Source organism: Equus quagga, chromosome 5 (genome assembly GCF_021613505.1).
Source record: "Equus quagga isolate Etosha38 chromosome 5, UCLA_HA_Equagga_1.0, whole genome shotgun sequence".
NCBI lineage: Eukaryota > Metazoa > Chordata > Mammalia > Perissodactyla > Equidae > Equus > Equus quagga.
This window is the reverse complement of record NC_060271.1, coordinates 48,427,242-48,447,045: the sequence shown is the minus strand read 5'-3', so window position 1 is coordinate 48,447,045 and position 19,804 is coordinate 48,427,242. Positions and strand designations below refer to the sequence as shown.

The window sequence follows — 19,804 nt, the reverse complement described above, 5'->3', positions numbered from 1 at the left end:
TCGGGAGCCGTCGGGCGGGCCGCGGGGCGCCAGGAGGACGCGACGCCCCCGCTACCCCACCGCTCCAGTGATCCGGCCGTAGCACAACTTGGGGAGTTTGCAAAAACCGCTTGCCCGGAACGCAGCAGACGGACACCCTCCGGGAGGACGGAGATGAGCGGTGGGCTAGTGGGTGAGTGCACGCAGGAGCCCGCGGGTCGGCGCGAGGTTGAGAGAGTGTCTCCCCGAGCGCGGCTGCCGGATCCGGCCCTCGCGCTCCGGAGCGGGCCGGCACTTTGCACGTGGTCCCTAAACCTAGCCCCGCCTCCGCGCCTGCCCTGGGCGGCCTGCCGGGGCGGGGCGAACGCAGGGCGCAGGCGTGCGGATGACTGGGGGCGTGGTCAGGGTACGTGCGCGCCCGCGGGAGTCCACGTGGGCCCGAGACCGGTCCCGCAGCGGCGGGTCCGGCTGTGCCCTGTCCGGTACGGCCCCGCCTGGTCTCGCTTCGCCATGGGCTCGGGCGCGGCGGCGGGCTCGGTGCGGACGCGCTACCTCGTGTACTTCCAGTACTTGGGCACGGACTTTAAGTACGTCCCCGGAACTCCCGCCGTCCCCGCGCCCCCACGGGTAGACCGGCGCCGCGGGAAGCCCGGAGCTTGACCCGGAGAGCGGCGACCCGGGGCCCTAGGGGAGAGCGGGCGCTAAGTTCAGCGGCCTCGGGCGGACACCGGGAAGGGACGACCGCGTAGGGCTCAGAGAGCGGGGCGGGCCCGGGGCTGCAGCCTCCGAGCGCTCACTTCCCTGCCTCTCCCCGCAGCGGGGTCGCGGCCGTGAGGGGCGCCCAGCGCGCCATCGGGGTCCAGAACTACCTGGAGGTGAGCTCCGCCGGCGGCTGCAGGGATGGAGGAGGGCGACCCCGGGGAGGGGCAGATGGGAACCCCCGCGCCCATAGGGGTTCGGAGAGCCGTCCCCCGCGGCTCCAGTCTTCGCCCCGAGCTTCTCGCCCCGCCCCCGGCGGCTCTGTCCCCGCAGGAGGCCGCAGAGCGGCTGAACTCAGTCGTGCCGGTCAAGCTCACCATCTCCAGCCGCACGGATGCCGGGGTCCACGCCCTGAGCAACGCGGCGCACCTGGACGTCCAGCGCCGCTCAGGCCAACCGCCCTTCTCCCCTGAGGTCCTGGCTAAGGCCCTCAACACCCACTTGAGGCACCCGGCCATCCGGTGAGCATCACTCTGCTCTCCCCTGCCCCCTACTCGTCCACTATGGATGGAGACCGCAGGTTGGGAAGGACTTAGTGTCTGGACAGAACTTGCTCAGGAGTGATGAAACAGGATACCAAGGTGTCACTTGGCCTGGCGGGGTCACTCTGGTGTGCCTGGCCTTGCTCCCGCAGGGTACTCCAGGCCTTCCGTGTGCCCAGCGACTTCCATGCCCGCTACTCAGCCACTTCCAGGACCTATCTATACCGCCTGGCCACTGGCTGCCCCCAGCCTGACCAGCTGTCCGTCTTTGAACAAAACCGGTGCTGGGCGCTGCGAGCAGAGTGAGTGTGGGTGTCAGGGTGAGTGGGAGGGGTGCCAGGCCCACCTGCCGGCTATTCTCTCCTGACCATTCACCTGACTCCTCGCAGCAGCTTGGATGTGGCTGCCATGCAGGAGGCTGCCCAGCACCTCCTGGGGACACATGACTTCAGCGCCTTCCAATCGGCTGGCAGCCCAACCACAAGCTCAGTGCGCACACTGCGCCGAGCCTCAGTGTCCCCTGACCTGCCCAGCCCCTTTGTCCTCCCGCAGGAGAGCAGGTGAGGAAGGGTGGCCTGCATGCTTGTCTGGAGGCTATGGGGGCTGGATTGAGCTCCAGCACCTTCCCTGGCGAGGGTGGTGCAGAGGCAGGATGTGGCTGGACTTGGGGATCCCTGGGCACCTGTGAGGCCTTGTTGTGGGCATGCCAGGCAGTTGAGTGGCACCCATGAACCTGCAACTGTGCCTTTCCCCTGGGCTGGGGTCCCTGCCAGGCTGGGAAGAGAGAACAGAAGGCTGTCTTTCTCCGAGGGCACCCTGCCCTGCCCAGAGCTTGCTGCCCAGCAGTTGGATCTGGGCAGCTGCTAAAAAGCCCCACGTAGGAGAAGCACCAGGCTAGTGGTTTTGGCCCAGCCCAGCAGCGGGGATGGTTCCACTGCCTCTAGCACTGTCCCAGGGGCCTCCAGCCACATGGCAGCTACTGACTTCCAGAACCTGGACAGTTTGGGCCAGGATTGGAGGGAGAAGAGACCTCTGCATGGCCAGCCTTAGACTCACACTGAAGAACCTCTGGCCTGAGGCTTGGGTCTCTGGCAGATGAGCTGGCCATGCTCCCTTCCCTCAGCTGCCCCAAAGCCCAGACGAGGACCTCAGCCTCAGCAGCACCTCCACCTGAGGGCCTGGTCCCTACAGCCAAGGCCCCCAGAAGACCCTGTTGTCCCTCCCCCTCGAAAGCATTAGTTGTCTGGTTTTAATCTCCCTCCCACTGGTTTCATTTAGAGGTAGGGTGGTCAGTGGAGGTCCCTGGGGTGGAAGAGAGGGTGGGAACTAATCTCCCCGTGACCCCTGTCCCGTTCCCTCCCTGTCAGGGCCACACTGTGGGCTGGGGCTGGCCTGTGTCCCAGATGTCACAGGTGCCTGTCTCTCCAGGAGGTTGCGGTTCTGGAGCCTGGAGTTCGAGAGCCAGTCATTCCTGTACAGACAGGTGGGCTCTGTCCTGGGGCCTCCCAGGGGCAGGGGCGGGGCTCAGGCCACTGTGGCAGTCTCGGCCTTGGGTTGCAGGTACGGAGGATGACGGCTGTACTGGTGGCTGTGGGGCTGGGGGCTCTGACGCCTGCTCAGGTGAAGAGGATTTTGGAGAGCCGGGACCCCTTGGGCAGGCACCAGACGCGTGTGGCCCCAGCCCATGGCTTGTTCCTGAAGTCAGTGCTTTACGGGGGCCATGGGGACCTTGGTAAGAGGAGGTGGCCTGGGAAGGGCCCTGTCTGTACCCACTGATTGATCCCCTCTCAGGGCTGGGTCCTCACTGGGGGAGGGGGCTCTTGGTGACAGCGCCATCATAGCTCTCATCTGTCATCTTAGCAACTGGAAATCCAGCCTGGGCCCAGTGGGACCGTCAGCCAGATGACTTCAGCCCAGAGACCAGAGGCCCAAAGGCAGGCGGCCTGGAGTGAGGTGCCCACTTTCTCTGCGGCCACAACCCCTCAGCCCAAGCCCCACTCCTGACCTGGCCCCTCTGAGTGAGCTTCCAGTCAGGGAGGGTGGCAGAGAGGGGGCTCCAGGAGGCGGTGGGGAGGGGCTTGAACCCTGGGGCAAAGGCGGGGGCTCTGCAGCCCAGCTGCTACAGACAACCCCCTGCCCCCAAACTGACGTAGGGTCTGTCCACAGGTCCTGCCTCCTGTGGCCCCAAAGCTCCTGGCCTATGTCCTGCAGGATCCACAGCACAGAAGCCACAGATGACCCTCGGGTGCCCAGCCATGGTCAGGGCAGCCATGGCACACTAGGCCCAGCCGCTGGACCCTGCCCAGCTCTGCCTGCCACTGTGCCCAGCAGGGACCAGCCTGAACTGTCAAGCACTCCACCGCCTGGAGCTGCAGTGGCCTGCTGCCTCTGGTTAGCTCGTGCCTGCCTGAAGTCCCCAACGCCTGGGTGCCCTGGCTGGGCTGCCACAGTGGCAGGCTGCAAGCACCAAGAAGGGGACAGCCAAGTAGCCTCGGTTCTGTCTATTGGAAATTAATACCTCGGGAGCCCCCACCCATCTCCTGGGAGTCAGGGAGTAGAAATAAAAGGTGAAGAGGTCCTCAGGCCCTTTTATTTCTTCAGCCAAAAACGGCCACTCAGGGAGGCACATGACACTAGGGTCTTGTCCCTGAGGAGAAGGGCTACCACTCACATCCAGGACACAGAGGCAAGACCTGGGGCACAGACGCAGTCTTTGAGCAGAAGCCCAGGTTCCTCCAGCTGGGCAAAGGGCAGAGATGGCTGGCTGGCAGTCAGCTGGCCTCAGCTGGGGGCCTGTGGCAGGCCCTTCTTGAGTAGTGACGTGAGGTAGCTCCCCAACTCTTCATCCTATAGCCAGAGGCAAGAGGGGGCTGTTGTCCCATCCTCCCCATCCCCCGCACCTGGGCAGCCCAGGGTGACGGGGTGATCCTGACTGTCCCGACCCACTGCCAGGTGCAGGACCCCTGGGCCCCACCTCTTACCTGGTATGTCCAGGAGACCAACAGCACCTTGGTGCCTGGGTCCTCTGAGTGGGCAGCGGCCTGGATGAGGATGGACTCCACGGTCACAGAGCCATCAGGAAGGTGCTGCACACAGTGGTCCTTGAGGACGCTACAGGGAGGCACAGTGAGACCCTGTCACTCACCTGCTCCCTCTGCGCCCCACCCCCAGGGCTGGGACAGGGTGCCCACCTCTTCAGGTGGCTGTAGACTCGCGCAGCCGTCTCCTGCTCCTTGCGTGAGTCATGCAAGTGCACGCGGCAGGTGAAGCGCAGCTGGTGCTCGGCCAGGCCCAGCTCCTTGAGGGCCTGCTCTGAGGACACGAGCTGGAAGCTCTGCGGGGCAGGGGCAGGTCAGAGAGCATGGGAGAAACCCCCCTCCTCCCATCTAGTGCCCATCCGCGCACACTCACGCTGTCCTTCATGATCAGGGTGCCGTGCAGCAGCCGGGGCTTTTTGGCATTGGGGAGCAGCCCTGAGGGGAAGGGGGCAGGGATTGGAGCTGTCAAGGGGTTCCTTACTCAGCTTGTGCCCCCCCCACCCCACTCTGTGTACCCTGCCCCGCATACCCTGCGCCATCTCCCGCTTGAGCAGCCCCAGTGAGATGCCCACAGGGATGCTGGGGCTCGTGGGCAGCGTCACCGTCTCACCGTTGGCTGGCATGTAGCAGTTGACCCCTAAGCCAGGGCGGGCAGAGAGAGCCTCAGTCCTCCAGCTGGCCCTGCCCACATCCCCTCTGCACTGGCTGAGCCCACCCCACCCCGGGCTGCCTACGGAATTCCTGCTCAATCTTCTGCTTCAGGAACTCCATCTTCTTGGCCTCGCCGTGCACCAGAAGCACGCTCTCAGGTTCCGCCTGGCCCACCAGCTGCATGATGCCCTTGGCATCGGCGTGAGCACTGAAGGACATGTACTCCACCTGCATCTTGACCTCCAGCTGCAGCATCACAGCACACAAGGGCCATCATCAAAAGCAATGGGCACTGAGGCTCCCCATCACACCCAAGAGGGAGTCTAGAGCTGGTGGGGAGAGGTGAGGACTCACCACCTGCCGTCCCTCCATCTCCAACTTGCGCTGCCCACTGAGGATCTTGTGGCCCACGGTGCCCTGCACGCAGTAGCCGGGCATGATGACCTGTAGGGGAGGGTGAATGGAGCTAGTGGCTGCCTGCACCCTGCATATCCCCTCACCCCACCTTTTTGCTCATCTGAACCTGAACCGTTGGTGGAGACCCCTTCCCCTGGCCAGCGGCTGCCCCTTCCAAGCCCTGCTGCAGACCTGGGCAAGCTCTGGGGTCCTCACAGAAGCCCGCCCAGGCCTGACCACCAAGTCAGCTGGTCAGGAGGCCAGGGGGCCTTCCTGCCTGGCACAGACAGGCCGAGGCAGTGAGAGTCTGAACTGCCTGGGTCAGATACTGGGTCCCAGGGTACTGAGCCCCCTCCGACACGGCAGTGTCCCCAAGCCCAGGGGAGTCCCCACTCCCCAACCTCTGCCCAACCTCACAGGCCCTCCTGGGAGCCGGCCCTGGGGCCCAGACCCCTCACCATGTTCTTTTCATTTCCTGCCCACTTCCGGAAGATCTGCAGGGACTGGCCAGCATGCAGCATCCCTGGTGTGGCAAACACAACCTACAGGGCGGGCATGGGGGCAGTCAGGGCAGGAGAGCCCCACCCCTCCCGTCCTCAGAGCCTGCTGACCCTGGCCCTGCCACAGGTTGCACCCTCTATCCTCCCGTCTTCCCCCAAGCACGGTGTGCCCCACTCCCCCAGGAGACCTGCAGGCAGGGACCCCTCACATGCCCCAAACACGGGACAAGCAGACACATGCACGCCCAGCACTGGTCCTGGGCAACCTAGCACAGGACAGCCACCCTGTCCCTCGAGGCGGGGCTCACCATGGGCCCCGGGTTGTCGGCAAATGCACGGTCAAAGGCCTTGATGTGCTTGAATTCGAACATGTTCCTCTGGACAAAGGTCTTCCGGATCTTCTGGTTGGTCCAGGTGATGAAGAGCTTGTAGTAGTGGTTTGCCTTCTCCGTGAGGCCCGTGGAGAAGTATATGGGGGCCTTCAGGTTCACGCGTTCCCTGTGGGCCGTGCCAGGGCCGTGGTGGAGGTGGCCAGCACAGGACTGCTGGGTCGCCCCCACGCCCTCTACCTGGGTTGAGTCCAGCGGAAAGAACTGGGCTCCCTGCTGTCTCCCACCCCCATGGGCTGGGCAGGTGGTGCCCTCAGCCCGCTGCTTCCTGTAAAATGTCAGGGCTGACGGAGGGGGTTACAGAGCACGTGTATGGAGAGCTCAGTGCAGGACGACAGTGCCCGCACATCAGAGGCCTCAGGCCCATGGGTCATGTGGCACACAAGCAGGCTCCCCCAGACACAGGGCATCCTGACCTCGGATGCTGCACTGCACCCAACAGCAGCCAGTACTGCCTTGACTTTCCTGCAGCCTGTGCTCTGCCTGGAGCCAGGCTGAGGCCCCCTGGGGACGCAGGTTGTGTGGACAGCCTAGTTGGACAGGCGCAGCCATCCCGCTCTCTACTGCCCATTCAGGCCAGGGCTCCAGGAGCTGTCCCGGCTACACCTACCAGAAAGTCTCCAGCAGGATGCAGAGCTCCTGAGCGCGGCCCAGTGCAAACACGGGGATCAGCACCTGCAGGGGAAGCCAAGGCTGGCTGGGCAGGAGCCCCTGACCATGCTGCTCACGCCGGTTGGGCCCACATCTGAGCACAGTGGGCAGCAGTTTCTCCCTGGGGCCACCTTTGCAGGGAGCAGCTGCTGTGGAAACTGGCTGTGTTGGCACCTCGAGTGGCTGGAGGTTGCACCCACTCAGAGGCTACGGTCAGGCATCCCTGAGAGCCAGAGGCCCAGTGTGGACTACAGGCGGGGCCCCCCCCAACTCTGCCCCCGAGTCTTGCTCCCAGCCACCCTCTGTCTGGAAGTGACCATGGGGGACACTCTGGCCAGCCCTATACTGGGATCTGAGCTATGGGGGGCAAACACACACCCCACTGGAGGGTCTTCAGAGGGAGTTTTTCCTCCGAATGCCAAGCAAACCTTCTTCCCACCACGCCCAGAACACAGCACCCGCATCCCATGACATGCCGGGGCAGCCGACACTGCGAGAAGGACCTGTGCCACATGGTCAGGATGGGCACATGGCCGGGGCCCACCCACAGCCGCTACCTTCCCACCACGCTCCACAGTCTCATGGACCTTCTTCAGGAAGTCTCGCTCCCGGCAGCGCTTGGAGTCCCGGATGGTCGTGGCGTACGTGGACTCTGTGATGAGCAGGTTGGGGCGGCATTTGTCAATCCAGGCGGCTCTAGAATAGAGGTGGGTGGGGCTGCAAGGTTGGGAGCAGCAAACTGGACCCCAGCCCCATACATAGCCATGGCCTCCTGCACAGGCCCGGCCGCCAAATGTCACGGGCAACACTTGAGAGACAAGAGACTGCCTCACTGGGGAGGACACATGGGGGACACTGACATGCTGACCACTTGCTCAGGTCCCCAGCACACGCTTGAGGGTCCCTGCACTCCTGGGGGACCCTAAGGATGAAACAGATGCATCGGCCTACTTACCCCAAATGCCGGTCTGGGGTCATGTTATAATCACCCTGGCAAAGAAGGTGGCAGTAAAGAAGGTGTTCCCTCTACCCAGCCAGGAAGCCACCCCCCCTTGCCCCAAGTCCCTCCACTGACCGTGTAGACCACAGACTCTGAGCCCACTTTAATCTGGAACATGGCTGCCCCCAGCACGTGGCCTGCATAGTAGGCCTTGATCTCCAGCTCATCATCCACCTACAGAGGAGAGGGCTGACTCAGGCCTGCAGGTTGTGCTGGGCAGGTGGTCAGTGGTGGACAGCAGAGGGGCAGGGAGGTGGAGACTGGAGAGGCAGTGGCAGTAGAGGACGCTGGCCTAAGCTTCCATTACTTCCTGCTTTTCACACACGACATCTAGTTGTCAATAAAAAGCAACCAGACAAGAGATGACACAATTCAGACAGGAAACAAGGGGAACAACAATCCAGAGAAGCAGACGCCAGGTTCCTGGAGCTCAGACGGGCCTTCAGAGGACTGGGATTAACATATTCAAAGAGGTAAGAAGTAGGACTAAGAATGTTGGCAAGCTAGTAGACTATTTTAAAAAGTGAAACTACTAAAAAAGTGGAAATTCTAAACCAGAAACTATACTAACCCAAATTAAGAATTCAACGTATGAAGTTAAGTGTATTATACAAAACCAAAAAGACAATTAATGAGGCAATATCCAGGACGAAGCACAGAAAGACAAGGATGAGAGAGGGTCTAGAGCGAGAAGATGGAGCATTCAGCTCCCTGGAGCCAGCGGCGGGGAGGAAGGACGGATGGGAGCCGCACTGGAGGAGCCCGAGGGAAGTCATGAAGCTGCAGATGCAAGAGGCCTCACACCCTGAGCCACACAGGGAGAGTGCACCACGTAGGTCACTGTGACACACCCGCCACAACCCAGAGAAAAGGATGTAATCCTACATGCAGTGCAAGAGAACAGATTCTCTTCCAAACAGCAGATGGGAAGACATCCTCAAAGTACTGAGAGAACCTAGAATTCTATTTAAATAAAAAGTGGAGAACACAGGAAGTAGAGAGGGACGAGAGGAAGGGTAGAGGCAGCGATGACTTCACCAGCATCAGTGATGACGTCCTCCTGCGTCCCCACACATGGAGGGAATTAAAGTACACAGAACGACAGCCTATAAGTCGGGAGAAGTACGTGGCTTTAAGACGTTCCGAGGGCGGGCACGGTGGCGCAGCGGTTAAGTGCACATGTTCTGCGTCGGCAGCGCTGGGTTTGCTGGTTTGGATCCCGGGTGCAGACATGGCACTGCTTAGCAAGCCATTCTGTGGCAGGTGTCCCACATATAAAGTAGAGGAAGATGGACACAGATGTTAGCTTAGGGCCAGTCTTCCTCAGCAAAAAAAGAGGAGGAATGGCAGCAGATGTCAGCTCAGGGCTAATCTTCCTCCAAAAAAAAAAAAAAAGAAAACCTCTTTAAAAAAAGAGACGTTGCGAGACCCCTGCGCTGTCCAGGGAAGCAACAAAGTCCCAGGTACGCCTTTAGGCTTTTGTTGTCGTGGACATGTTCTGTGACCACCACTGAGAAAGTCAGAAAGCATGTAATTACCAATCAAATAAAAGAAGAAATGGAGTTTAAAAAATAGCCCAAAAAATGCAATAAAGGAAAGAAAAAAACAGGCAAAACAAATAGGAGGCAAACAGGAAGAGTGTGCAGCTCAGCCCGACTCATCTTATTGAGTGTGGACTCCAGATGCTCCATCCAGAGTACAGGTCATCAAGGAGCCCGGCCCCGTGGCCCAGGGGTTAAAGTTGCGCGCGCTCTGCTTCGGCAGCCTGGGTTTGTGGGTCTGGATCCCAGCGCGGACCTACTCCACTTGTCAACCATGCTGTGGAGGCATCCACATACAAAGTAGAGGACGGCTGGCACAGATGTTAGCTCAGGGCCAACTTCCTTACCAAAAAAAAAGGAGGAAGAGTGGCAAAGGATGTTAGCTCAGGGCGAAGCAAAAAAAAATAAAGTACAGGTTATCAGGCTGGACTTAAAAAACCCAAACTACATGCTGCTTAGAAAAGCCACATTTAAAATACGGTGTACACAACCAGAAGGCCCTGCAACTAAGATATACAACTATGTACGGGGGGGTCTGGGGAGATGAAGCAGAAAAAAAAAGAAAAAGCTTTAAAAATATGATGTAGAAGGGTGAGAGTAAAAGATGAAAAAGATACTCTACGAAAACACTAACTGAAGGTGGGAGTAGGGATGGTGTAACTATGTCACCAGAAAAATAGACTTCAAGGAAAAGCGTGATTAAAGACAGACATACACTTCATGGTGACAAAAGGGTTCAACCAGGATAAAGTGACCCAAAACGTGGAGGCACCTAACAAGGAGCAAAACCTACAGACTCTGAGGAGAGATCCACAAGCTTTGTGATAAGTTTTACCAAATTCGACGTCACTTGCCTGCTTAAAACCTTCTGCTTCCTCCGTGACCCGCGCCCAACAGTTACTAAGATGCAGCCCAAACCAGCAGCCTGCACCTGGGGCCTCGTGGGGCTCGCCCATCTCCCCGCCCAGCCGGTACTCTCAGACCACACGGCACTCAGAGGGCACAGGTGTCCCTCTCCGGCCTCCTTCATGGGCTCAAGCACAGAGGTGGGTGAGGGGCAGAGGCCCCACATGCTCGACCGGCACACGGCTCACAGTGGCCCACAGGCCCAATCTAGGCTGGGACCCGGGGTGCTTGCCCACTGCTGCCTCCTGGTGGCCCCACAGTGCCGGACGGAAGAGTGAGTGAGGCGGGGTCTGTACAGGATCCCGACCTGGACTGTCTGGTGGAGGTGGACAGCCACCACCTTCTTCATGCAGTCTTTGATCATCTGGGAGGTGAAGAAGTTGGCCTCGCCCTTCTTGTCCACGGCAATCTTGCGGTAGTCCTCCAGCAGGATGGGGCAGATGGCTTGCGTGGGGTGGGTCATGTAGATGGGCCCGTCGTAGCCCACCATCTCGCTGAAGTAGGGGAGCGCCCCGCAGTGGTCCAGGTGGAAGTGGCTGGGGGGGGGCAGCACTGGTCAGCCCAGGGCCACTGCTCCCCCACTGAGCCCCCACCCCCACAGGTCCTCCACACTAGCCTTGGGCTCGTGGTCATTCCACCCATTCTCTCATTCATTGAGTGCCTACCACGCATCACTGTCCTAACTACAAGAGTGAGGAATAAGCAAAAGACACAAAAACTGCTGCCTTCCTGGAACTCACAGTCTAAATAACTAGTCAAGCAATAAGCAACAGCTGAAACGTGTACCAGACGGTGAGATTCTGTGAAAGAGAAAGCAGCTAAGGAGAGCATACCAGGAGGAGAATTGCCATCTTTGCGGGGGTGGTCAGGAAGACCCCTGCAGCCCATGAACTGAGGCAGGAAAGAGTTGGGACAGTGCCAGGATGAGGCCTGGAAAGGCGTCAGGGCAGAGGGAACAGCAGTGCTGTGTCCTGCCGTCGAAGCGGCAGACCCGTGGGCATGAGCGCATGCCAAGAAGGAACCGAGGCCAGAGGAGCCTCAGGGCAGCGGAGGGGGGCTGCCTTGGGTCAGTGGGCCCTCTGCAACAGGAGGTTAGGGCTAGGGCTAGGGTGAAGGCGAGGCCAGAGTGGTCATCTAAGCCACGTGGTGAAGGGCAGGGTCGTGAGAGAGACTACACCCCAGAGATGTTTGTGTACTGTCTTGGCACCGCATGAGGCAAGAGGAGGGAAGCTGGGAGCTCCATTCAGCCAGCCCGGGAGGTCGACCGTGACCAGGGAGGCCTGACACGCCTCATCTTCCTGGGGCACCTGGGGCTCTCGTCCATGACATTCAGGGGCACAGCCAACAGACAAGCTCAGCTCCACTGGGCTGACTGTGAACACCTGTGACCATAAGCAAAGATGCCACCTCTGGGACCAGCGTCCAGAGGCAGAGAGGGCCAGCCCTGGGGGTCAGCCATGCAGACAACCTGGAACAGAACCCAGGCTGGTGGCCACCACAGGCCCCAAGCAGCTCTCCTGGGCTCCTGAGGGTCCTCAAGGTGGGGAAGGTGCGAGCCAGCACAGTGCAGCACTATCACCAGCAGCCAATGGGTGCCCACCTGATGATCACGCAGTCCAGGAAGTCAGTCAGTCGGCCGTTGCGGGTGATGTAGGAAAAGTCAGGGAAGCGCCTCTGAAAAGCCAAGAGAAAAGGTCAGAATGCAGCAGGCTGCCGAGGTCTCCAGGTGACCACGGAGGCAGCCAGGGCTCCAGAAGCAGCCCTGGAGGAGGGAATCAGGGCATAGGCTGAGCCCGGACACTGCACTCCTACCCCAAAGGGCTGCACCAGGATCACTGACTGCTCATGGCCTCCAAGAAGGCAGGGAAGGGGTCAAACTGCAGGACCAGTGACAGAGCCAGAAGCCCAGTCTGGGGTGCCCCAGACCCACTCCACACGACCCTGCAGGAGCCTATGAGCCTCCGCTCTGTTTCAGACTGACCTCTCATGCAGGGTGCCCCACCCCACTGTCAAGTGATGGTGAGGGGCTGCCCAGGAATGCTGTGACCTTAGACCCACCTGCCTTCTACCACTGCCCCCTTGCCCACTGTCCCCACTCCATGGGTCAGAGTCAGAGGTTCCAAGGCCCGAGGTCCTGCAGACAACGACAAGGAGCAGGATGGGTGATGGGCCCTCCCCAGCCCATGGGTGCCTCGAGCTGCCCGCCTGTAGGACTCACGTCATCGTTAAAGCCCATGTGCATCCCGCAGTCCAGCATGACGTTCTTTCCCCCAATGGAGACCAGGATGCAGCTTCGGCCCACATCCTGGCCGGCCCCTGCACGAGAGGGCAGGATGAGAGGTGCCACCCCTCTTTCCCTTCCCCCCACTGCCTCCCCCAGGGCCCCTCCCCTGCTGCTGCAAGCTGTGGCCCCAGCCCCAAGGCCAAGGCCCAGCCACCTGCCCCAGACCCCCACTGGGCACCCTGGGTCTCTGACCCTGCAGAGCCCTTAGTGGGCTAGGGAAACAACCCCCATGGCTGCTGGGTGGACAACATGTGAGGCAAGAAGGATCACCACCTCCACACCTGGGCAGGCAAGGGACAAAGCGTCAAGGCCACCAAGCTAGCTCTAGCCCATGTACACCTCCAACCTCAGGCCCTGCCACTGCTGCCCAGGGTCAGATGGAAGAAGGCCCTCCCCTCTCAAGGTTGCAGCCTTGGGACTGAGTAACGGGTGCTGGACTGTGGTCTCAGCACCAACAGAGGCAAGCCAGTGTTCTGCGGGAACTCACCACCTCTCCCGAAACCTCAGCTGGGATCACATCTGGGCTGTGGGGCCCCCTCCCCGAGGACCTGCCACCAAGAGGCATCAGGCACCTCCTGGTGGTGCCACTCCAGAGGGAGACCTGTGTGGCTTTAGCCCTCAGGCAGGGGAACATGGCCCCCGCTGTGCAGCAACAGCCAACTATGGTGGCCCCAGTGCAGACACCTCAACTCGGGGGCACATGGGCGACATGGACTCGCCACCGTGCCCCTCAGGGCACCCCCCCAGCCCAGACGGTAACGTGAGTCCCATCCACATTCCTGACCTCCAGGCCCTGCCCAAATGCTCCAGGCCCTTAAACCTTCCCCTGGCAGGGCACACCTCAGCCACCTCATATGGCCATCTGTCACCTCCACTGGAGGTGGGGTCCAGAAGGAAAGGGACATGGCCTTGCAAGCCCTAATGACAGCAAATGACCTGCTCTCCCTCTTGAACTCTACAACTGGCCACCTGAACCTTCAGTCAGCACCACACACACCAGGTGACTGGGCCACGGCCCAGAGTGGGACACAGGCTGGTCCTCGAGAAGCTTCAGTCACCCGTGACAACAGCAGGTGATGCCAGCCAAGAGCTTCGCCTGCCCGCCTCAAGTAGCCCAGCCACAGCTGGTGGCCTCAAGGTCTCTGACAGGCCTGCTGCTGCTCCCACCAGGACGTGCCTCTCTGAAGGCAGGATCTCAGCTGTCTGCCACCTGCCGCACCTCCAGCCCAGAAGAGTGCCTGGCTCAGAGGCCCTCCAAACATTTGCGGAAGAAGAACCACCCCTCTTTACAGATGAAGACGTGAAGCCACAGAAGACAGGATTAACCCATGGGCACATGGACCTCAGCATGGAGCCAAGGACAGTTTTCTGGATTCCAGAGCCCACCTCTTAGGCCGCCAGACTAAGAGCACCCACAATGATCCCAGGAGCAGAGAGAGAGGCCTGAACTGGGCAGACATGGGGGACAGAGTCTAGGGCACACAGGAGGTGGCAGGACTCAGAAGACAATGGAGACACCAAGTCCGTGGGGAACTGATGTTCCAGGACAAGGAGACAGACGATGACCACGTAGGTAGGACACACACTGAGGGCATCAGGTGGAGGTCAGCACCATGGAGGAAAATAATGCAGGGAAGGGCACCCAGAAACTTCCAGAACCACGACGGGCAAGTTCTCCCTGGGAAGACAACTTCCAAGCATGGGGGAGGAGGACAGCCAGGATGATGGGGCAGCTGTGCAAAGGCCCTGAGTGACCCAGAAAGATTCCAAATCTGGCCCAGGTGACCACAGAGCCCTCAAGGCAGAAACTGGCGAAGCGAGAGAGTGGAGCAGAAGTGGTTCTGCTTTGATGGTGCTGTGGCGGAAGGACCTTGGGGGCACACCCAGGTGCAGATTTGGGGTAAGAGGAGCAGTAAAATGATAGGACTGTTCGAGGACAGTGAGGGGTGAGAAGAGGGACCATGTGGGAAAGGGGCTAGGAGAAGGGTCCCGCAGAGGGCTCTGGAGAGGAGCCAGGGGCAGAGGAGGGTGCAGGGCCAAGGTGACCCAGTGCCAACAGCCCTACGAGAGGCCACAGGGGGAGATGATGCGTATGGCACTGTGGAATGTGTGCTCTGACCCAGCAGGCCGGGGGTAGGGGCGTTCACTGTGGTTGTCAACAGCTCGATGTCCACACCGGGGGGCTGGGTGGGCTATTCTGAGGTAGAGCTCGCACCCTTAGAAAGCACGTTGGAGCTGCGTGGGACAACTGTAGGGAAAGCTGCTCCCAACACACGCCCCAGTGAAGGACGCAGGTTCCAGACCAGCACATGCTATGCGTGCACCAAGAACGCCCAGAGACGTCGGGACGGCTGGCTACCGAAATGGTAACTAACGCCTGGATTCGGAGTGATCTTTCCTCCTCTGCGCTGTTTTCTGCTGCTCGGCCTTTTAAAAGCGTGCGTTTACACCTTTTACAAAAAGCAGAGCTATTTTTTTTTTAACGTTGCAGACGTCAAGTAAAACAAGGGCTGAACTGAGGGCGGATCTCCAGACGGGCACACGGAGGCTGCAGGTGACCGGGCGGAGACGGACGCAGGAGGTGGCAGCAGAATGAGCGGCGAGGGGCAGAGGCGCCAGGGGCCTGAAGCATCAGCCCGCGCGAAGCGAGGCGGGCGCGGGCGCGGCGAGGACGGAGACCCCGCGCCTCCACAAGACGCCCGCCGTCCAGGGACGGCCGGGCAGGGCTGCTCGGGCGACCTCGCCCTCCCTCCACGGCCCCGACACTGACCCAGCCGGCGCGCTCCCCCGGCCCCTCCCCACGCCCCACTCACCCAGCGGGGTGACCCTGATCTCAGGCATCCTGCAGGCCGCGCCCCGGCCCGTCGCCTCTGCGCTCCCAGAGCCGACTGACCACGCCGGCCCCACGACCGCCCAGGACCGGAGCTCCGCTGGAACCAGGCCCGCGGCGCGCACTGCGCAGGCGCAGCCCGGCGCGCCGGCTTCCGGTGCGCCCGCCGGAAACGTGCGCCCACGCTCCGGGGCCTTCTGATTGGACGGCCGACAACCAATCCCGGGCGGCGGGGCGGTGGCTGGGGGCAGGGCGGCGGGTCCAACAACGGCGGCTGCGGCGGCGGCGGCAGGGCAGGTAAACTCGGGCTGGCGGCGGGGGAACCGAGCGCAACCGAATCTGCCGGGGGGGCTTGGGCATATCCGAGGGGCCGGGCGTGGGACCCCAGGGCGGGAGGGTGGAGCGGCCGAAGACCTGGCTCCCACGCTGGCCCGGCCCGCGGGCCTCTGCCCCGTCCCGGGGCCTGCAGCTGGAGCAGGACCCGCCCAGGACCAGGGCCCCACCCTCCCTGAGTCCTGGACCCCAGCCCGGTGCCACCCGGAACCCCCTTCCTAGAAGAGTTGAAAGACTTCCCGGACAGGGCCCCGCTCCCACCCTCTGATCCTGGGGTACCGGGCTGGGAACCCCTTTCTTTTCGAGACCTCCAGGCCGCTGTCACCCACAGGGTTGGGATGCTCAGGCCACTCTCCTGCCGAGCCCTGACCTTGGGACCGTGGGCTGCCCCTGGGAGAGCCTTGGCGGTGCCCTGCATCACCTTCCCAGAGCTGGCCAGTTGCCCGCCCCCAGCCACACAGCCTCTGCCCTTCCTGTTGTTTCCAAGCTCTGAAAGGCTCCTGGCACCTCCTGTTGGCTGCTGGCTCAGGTTCTGGGCAGGAAGTCCAGGCCTACAGGTTGCTTAGTGGCCAGGAAGGTAGCCCTGAGGGCTTCAGAGACTATCTTCTCAGTCGGCAGAGAACTGAGGCATGTGCCAGAAGTCTCCAGAGCGCCATCCTCCTGAGGCCTGGTGCAGCTGTCCCACTCGCCTGAAGACAGGATGAGCTCCCTCTGGGGGCTCTGCCTGATGCCAGGATGCAGCCCAATCTGTGGGATCCACAGGGCCTCAGCACCTGCCAGACCTCATCAGACACTCCTGGCAGGCTGGGCAGTGGGCAGGGCAGGGTGTGCTGGTCCATTTTCCCCAGAGATGAAGGACCGAGCCTTAGGACAGTGAGTGACTTGCCCATGGAGTGGATGGCAGAAGCTGCATAGGACCAGGTGTCCTGCTCCTGGCTGGGGCTCCTGCCACAGCTTGGGCAGCCTCCCCCACTTGCCAGGTGCCCCACAGGGCTCCAAGCATGGAAGGCACAGTCACCCCCAGGCCCAGCAGGGTAAGAGCTCATCCTGGATGCTGAGTCCCCTGGGCCCATCAGAGCTGCACTGTGATGCCGGTCCTGGGTGCTCAGGGAGGCAGGGGCTGGAGTGCCCCGCAGCACCCACTCAACATGTGGGTGCTTGGATGTTTGTGGAGTGACTGTATGAATGCGAGTAGAATCCAGAGTAGGACTCTGGCCTGGAGCACTTCCAGAAGGTTCTCTGCGGCTGAGGGAGGACCAGTGGATGACTTCAGAGTATGGAAAGACCTTTGGCCTGACCACCCTTCTGTGTGGGACGTGTACGGTTTCAGTAGGAGTGAAAAGATTGGTGTCTATCCATCTGTCCAGCAAATGCTGACCCTGCAGCCTCTGCTCTGGCTTTTGGGATGCGGCAGTGACTGGGGAAGGGTGCAGATGACCCCACTACCCTCCCTCTCTTCTCAGTCACGGTCTTTTTTGTCCATAGTATTTACCTTCTTTTACCTACCGTGCCGGAATTTCCTGTCTTTGTTATTGTCTGACACCGCCCCCCCCCCCCCCCCATGGTAGAATGTCAACCTGACAAGGCAGGGCTGTTTGTTTCACTCACGGTGCACCTGAGTGCCTGGCTCTGGGCAGGGACCCAGCAAATATTTTCCAAGCAGTGAGAACAGACACACTCTAGTAAGAGAGACAGACAACAACATAAGTGGAGATGTTGCAAGCAAGATACAGCAGAGTGGTTTCGCAATGCATGAATGACAAGGATAGGCCTTGCTAAGATCTGTGGGTGTTCTGGGCAAAGGGTATGCGGGGTCAGGTTGATGTGTCAGACTGTGTAACCCAAGCAGAGCAAGGGGAGCTCCTGGGGAGGAGGGAGCCCACCTTGGGATGCAACTCACTGTGAGCTGTTTCCTTGCAATGGCTCCTGCCCGTGCCCTCGAAATAACAATCTAAGGAGTGAGCAGACTCACAGTGAGAAAGCCCACCAGCTTGGCTTCCTTTGTGTTTCAGTTCGTATAGAAAAATGGATGACTCAGAGTCAGACTTCAATCTGAAAGTCGTCCTAGTCGGTTTCAAGCAATGTCTCAACGAGAAGGAAGAGGTGCTGCTGGACTGCTACCTCGAAGGCTGGAGGGGGCTGGTCAGGTGCGTGCAAAGGGCCACTGCCCTTTGGGGCTAGCCCAAAGGTGGGGCTTTCCCGGCCATACTTCCCGTGTGTAGGACCTGCACGTGCATGCACGAGGCATGTGTCTGCCCACTGTCAGTCAGCTGTTCTCAGTTGCCGCCTGGCAGGCAGCACCAAGCCTTCCTGCCTCTGCCCCCAGGTGGACATGTGCCCCAGGAGGCAGGGGCGGTCTTCCTTACACCCCAGGTTGAGTTCCTGCTTCCCTTCTCGTAGGTTCCTGAACAGTCTGGGCAGCATCTTCTCGTTTGTCTCCAAGGATGTTGTGATGAAGCTACAGATCATGGAGCGCCTGTGCAGCAGCCCACAGCGGGAGCACTACAGAAGCCTACAGTCTATGGTAGCCTACGAGATGGGCAACCAGCTGGTGGACCTGGACCGGCGCTCGCGCCACCCCGACTCAGGCTGCCGGACAATGCTCCGGCTGCACCGCGCTCTGCGCTGGCTACAGCTTTTCCTGGAAAGTCTGCGCACCAGCCCTGAGGACGCGCGCACTGCCACGCTCTGCACCGACTCCTACAATGCCTCGCTGGCTGCTTACCACCCCTGGATCATCCGCCGGGCTGTCACTGTGGCCTTCTGCACGCTGCCCACACGCAAGGTCTTCCTAGAAGCCATGAACGTGGGGTCCCCCGAGCAGGCTGTGGAGATGCTGGGGGAGGCCCTGCCCTTCATTGAGCACGTCTACAACATCTCCCAGAAGCTCTACGCCGAGCACGCTCTGCTGGACCTGCCCTAGGGGCTAGCGGGCCCGGGCAGGGCGGGCTTCCCCTTCTCCAGAGCTGGGCTGGGGCAGCCAGGGCCCCTCAGTCCCACCATGGAGCTCTCTGGGTTCCCCAGGAATGGGAAAACCACTCTTTCCTTGTGAACTGAGCTTGTGGCGAGGCACAGGCCCAGCGTGGCCCCTTGGGTCAGAGGAGGCAGGCGCTGGCTGTCTGTCCCATACCTGTCCTTTCACTCTGCCCAAGAGCATCTCAGCTTTACCCTCAGCCAGGTGACATGTGTGTCCAGACAGGCCTCACCCAGTGGTGAAGTGGGAAGGGCAGGGAGGGCGGAGGCAGGATCAGTGTGCGTGCAGAGGCCCGAGAAACTGCCCCTACCTGTGAGTCAAGTCTGTGAAGTGGGATGAGGTCACTGGAATACATAGACTCTGTCCTGGTTGCCAGCCAACAATGCTGGTACGTGTCCCTCCCAGGCCCGGATGCAGTGTCTGGGCCTAGGCAGGCTGCTCCAGGCCCCTCCACACTGGGCTGGCTGTCCCTAGGGCAGGGAGAGAATCCCTGGGCATCAGTTGGCATTGTGGGCTCCCTCCCTGCCCCTTGCCTGGCCGTAGCCAGGGGCCCACATGTCCTTAGCAGTGAGACCCGGGAGCTGAAGCCCCAAGCGAAGGCCTCTCTGCCTCTATAGCGCCACACACATCAGCTGCCTCCTGCAGCCACGCCATGGCCAGAGCTCCCCAGGCAGCTGCTTGTGAGTCTGCACAGCACAGACCTGAAGCCACCAGGAGCCCATGTCTCCTCTGGGCCAATGCCGACCTCTCCCCGTCCCAGTGTCCAGCTAAGTGCTGTGTTCCCTCTTCTTGCCCTTTGCTGCCCCTCCCCACAGAGCTCAGGAGACCCAGGATGGCATGGCACCGGGAGAGGGCCTGGACCCCTCTGCCTAGCTGACAGGCTGGCAGACAGCCACATCCAGCCCGGCCATCACCCAGTGCTCGAGGGCCTGGCCTCTCCCACTGACTCTTCACTGTGAGCCCAGGACCTTGGGTGCCATGGGGACGGTGCCCACTGTACAGAAGTTGTGCATGATTGTGAGCTCGTGGGGACCTCAGGACATGTACCACTGGTGGTAGCTTTTCCAGCATAAATAAATCACACTTTACAG

The 19,804-nt window shown here is 61.0% G+C and overlaps 3 protein-coding genes across 6 annotated transcripts; 2 read left to right on the top strand and 1 right to left on the bottom strand.

Moving 5' to 3' along the window:
• Positions 1-148: 148 nt before the first annotated feature.
• PUSL1 (pseudouridine synthase like 1) lies at positions 149-3,797 on the top strand. 3 transcript variants are annotated; one of them, XR_006888844.1, is made up of 9 exons: positions 405-566; positions 797-854; positions 1,012-1,199; positions 1,373-1,522; positions 1,610-1,780; positions 2,649-2,703; positions 2,781-2,952; positions 3,081-3,238; positions 3,387-3,797. XR_006888844.1 is itself a non-coding variant. In XM_046663355.1 (9 exons), the coding sequence occupies exons 1-8, from the start codon at positions 490-492 to the stop codon at positions 3,170-3,172; spliced, it is 963 nt and encodes a 320-aa protein (XP_046519311.1). In that variant the 5' UTR covers positions 405-489; the 3' UTR covers position 3,173; positions 3,387-3,797. The 3 variants fall into 3 exon arrangements, 2 of the variants coding, with proteins under 2 accessions (XP_046519310.1, XP_046519311.1); XM_046663355.1 differs by having other exon boundaries at positions 3,081-3,173; XM_046663354.1 differs by lacking the exon at positions 405-566 and adding an exon at positions 149-172 and having other exon boundaries at positions 797-1,199; positions 2,588-2,703; positions 3,081-3,173.
• INTS11 (integrator complex subunit 11) lies at positions 3,789-15,546 on the bottom strand. 2 transcript variants are annotated; one of them, XM_046663350.1, is made up of 18 exons: positions 15,390-15,427; positions 12,511-12,608; positions 12,351-12,426; positions 11,893-11,966; positions 10,600-10,828; positions 7,921-8,019; positions 7,801-7,835; positions 7,403-7,541; positions 6,805-6,869; positions 6,114-6,303; positions 5,764-5,847; positions 5,264-5,353; positions 4,993-5,155; positions 4,788-4,895; positions 4,632-4,693; positions 4,412-4,554; positions 4,202-4,331; positions 3,789-4,067 (listed from the first exon to the last, which is right to left on the bottom strand). In XM_046663350.1, exons 2-18 carry the CDS (start codon positions 12,594-12,596, stop codon positions 4,002-4,004), a joined length of 1,839 nt encoding a protein of 612 aa, XP_046519306.1. In that variant the 5' UTR covers positions 12,597-12,608; positions 15,390-15,427; the 3' UTR covers positions 3,789-4,001. The 2 variants fall into 2 exon arrangements, with proteins under 2 accessions (XP_046519306.1, XP_046519307.1); XM_046663351.1 differs by lacking the exon at positions 12,351-12,426 and having other exon boundaries at positions 15,390-15,546.
• Positions 15,547-15,660: 114 nt separating this feature from the next.
• CPTP (ceramide-1-phosphate transfer protein) lies at positions 15,661-19,783 on the top strand. Its single transcript, XM_046663356.1, has 3 exons — positions 15,661-15,703; positions 17,752-17,886; positions 18,140-19,783. Exons 2-3 carry the CDS (start codon positions 17,765-17,767, stop codon positions 18,660-18,662), a joined length of 645 nt encoding a protein of 214 aa, XP_046519312.1. The 5' UTR covers positions 15,661-15,703; positions 17,752-17,764; the 3' UTR covers positions 18,663-19,783.
• The last annotated feature ends 21 nt before the right edge of the window (positions 19,784-19,804 follow it).

Bases quoted from the DNA above. Each gene is read 5' to 3' on its own strand.
- CPTP (XM_046663356.1), top strand. From the start codon at position 17,765: ATGGATGACTCAGAGTCAGACTTCAATCTGAAAGTCGTCCTAGTCGGT. The intron at 17,887-18,139 runs GTGCGTGCAAAG...CCCTTCTCGTAG, and splicing joins GGCTGGAGGGGGCTGGTCAG to GTTCCTGAACAGTCTGGGCA.
- INTS11 (XM_046663350.1), bottom strand. From the start codon at position 12,596: ATGTGGGCCGAAGCTGCATCCTGGTCTCCATTGGGGGAAAGAACGTCA. The intron at 10,829-11,892 runs GTGGGCACCCAT...GCCCCCCCCCAG, and splicing joins CTGGACTGCGTGATCATCAG to CCACTTCCACCTGGACCACT. The intron at 4,896-4,992 runs GTAGGCAGCCCG...GCCCTGGCTTAG, and splicing joins GAAGATTGAGCAGGAATTCC to GGGTCAACTGCTACATGCCA.
- PUSL1 (XM_046663354.1), top strand. From the start codon at position 880: ATGGAGGAGGGCGACCCCGGGGAGGGGCAGATGGGAACCCCCGCGCCC. The intron at 2,704-2,780 runs GTGGGCTCTGTC...CTTGGGTTGCAG, and splicing joins AGTCATTCCTGTACAGACAG to GTACGGAGGATGACGGCTGT. The intron at 2,953-3,080 runs GTAAGAGGAGGT...CTGTCATCTTAG, and splicing joins CGGGGGCCATGGGGACCTTG to CAACTGGAAATCCAGCCTGG.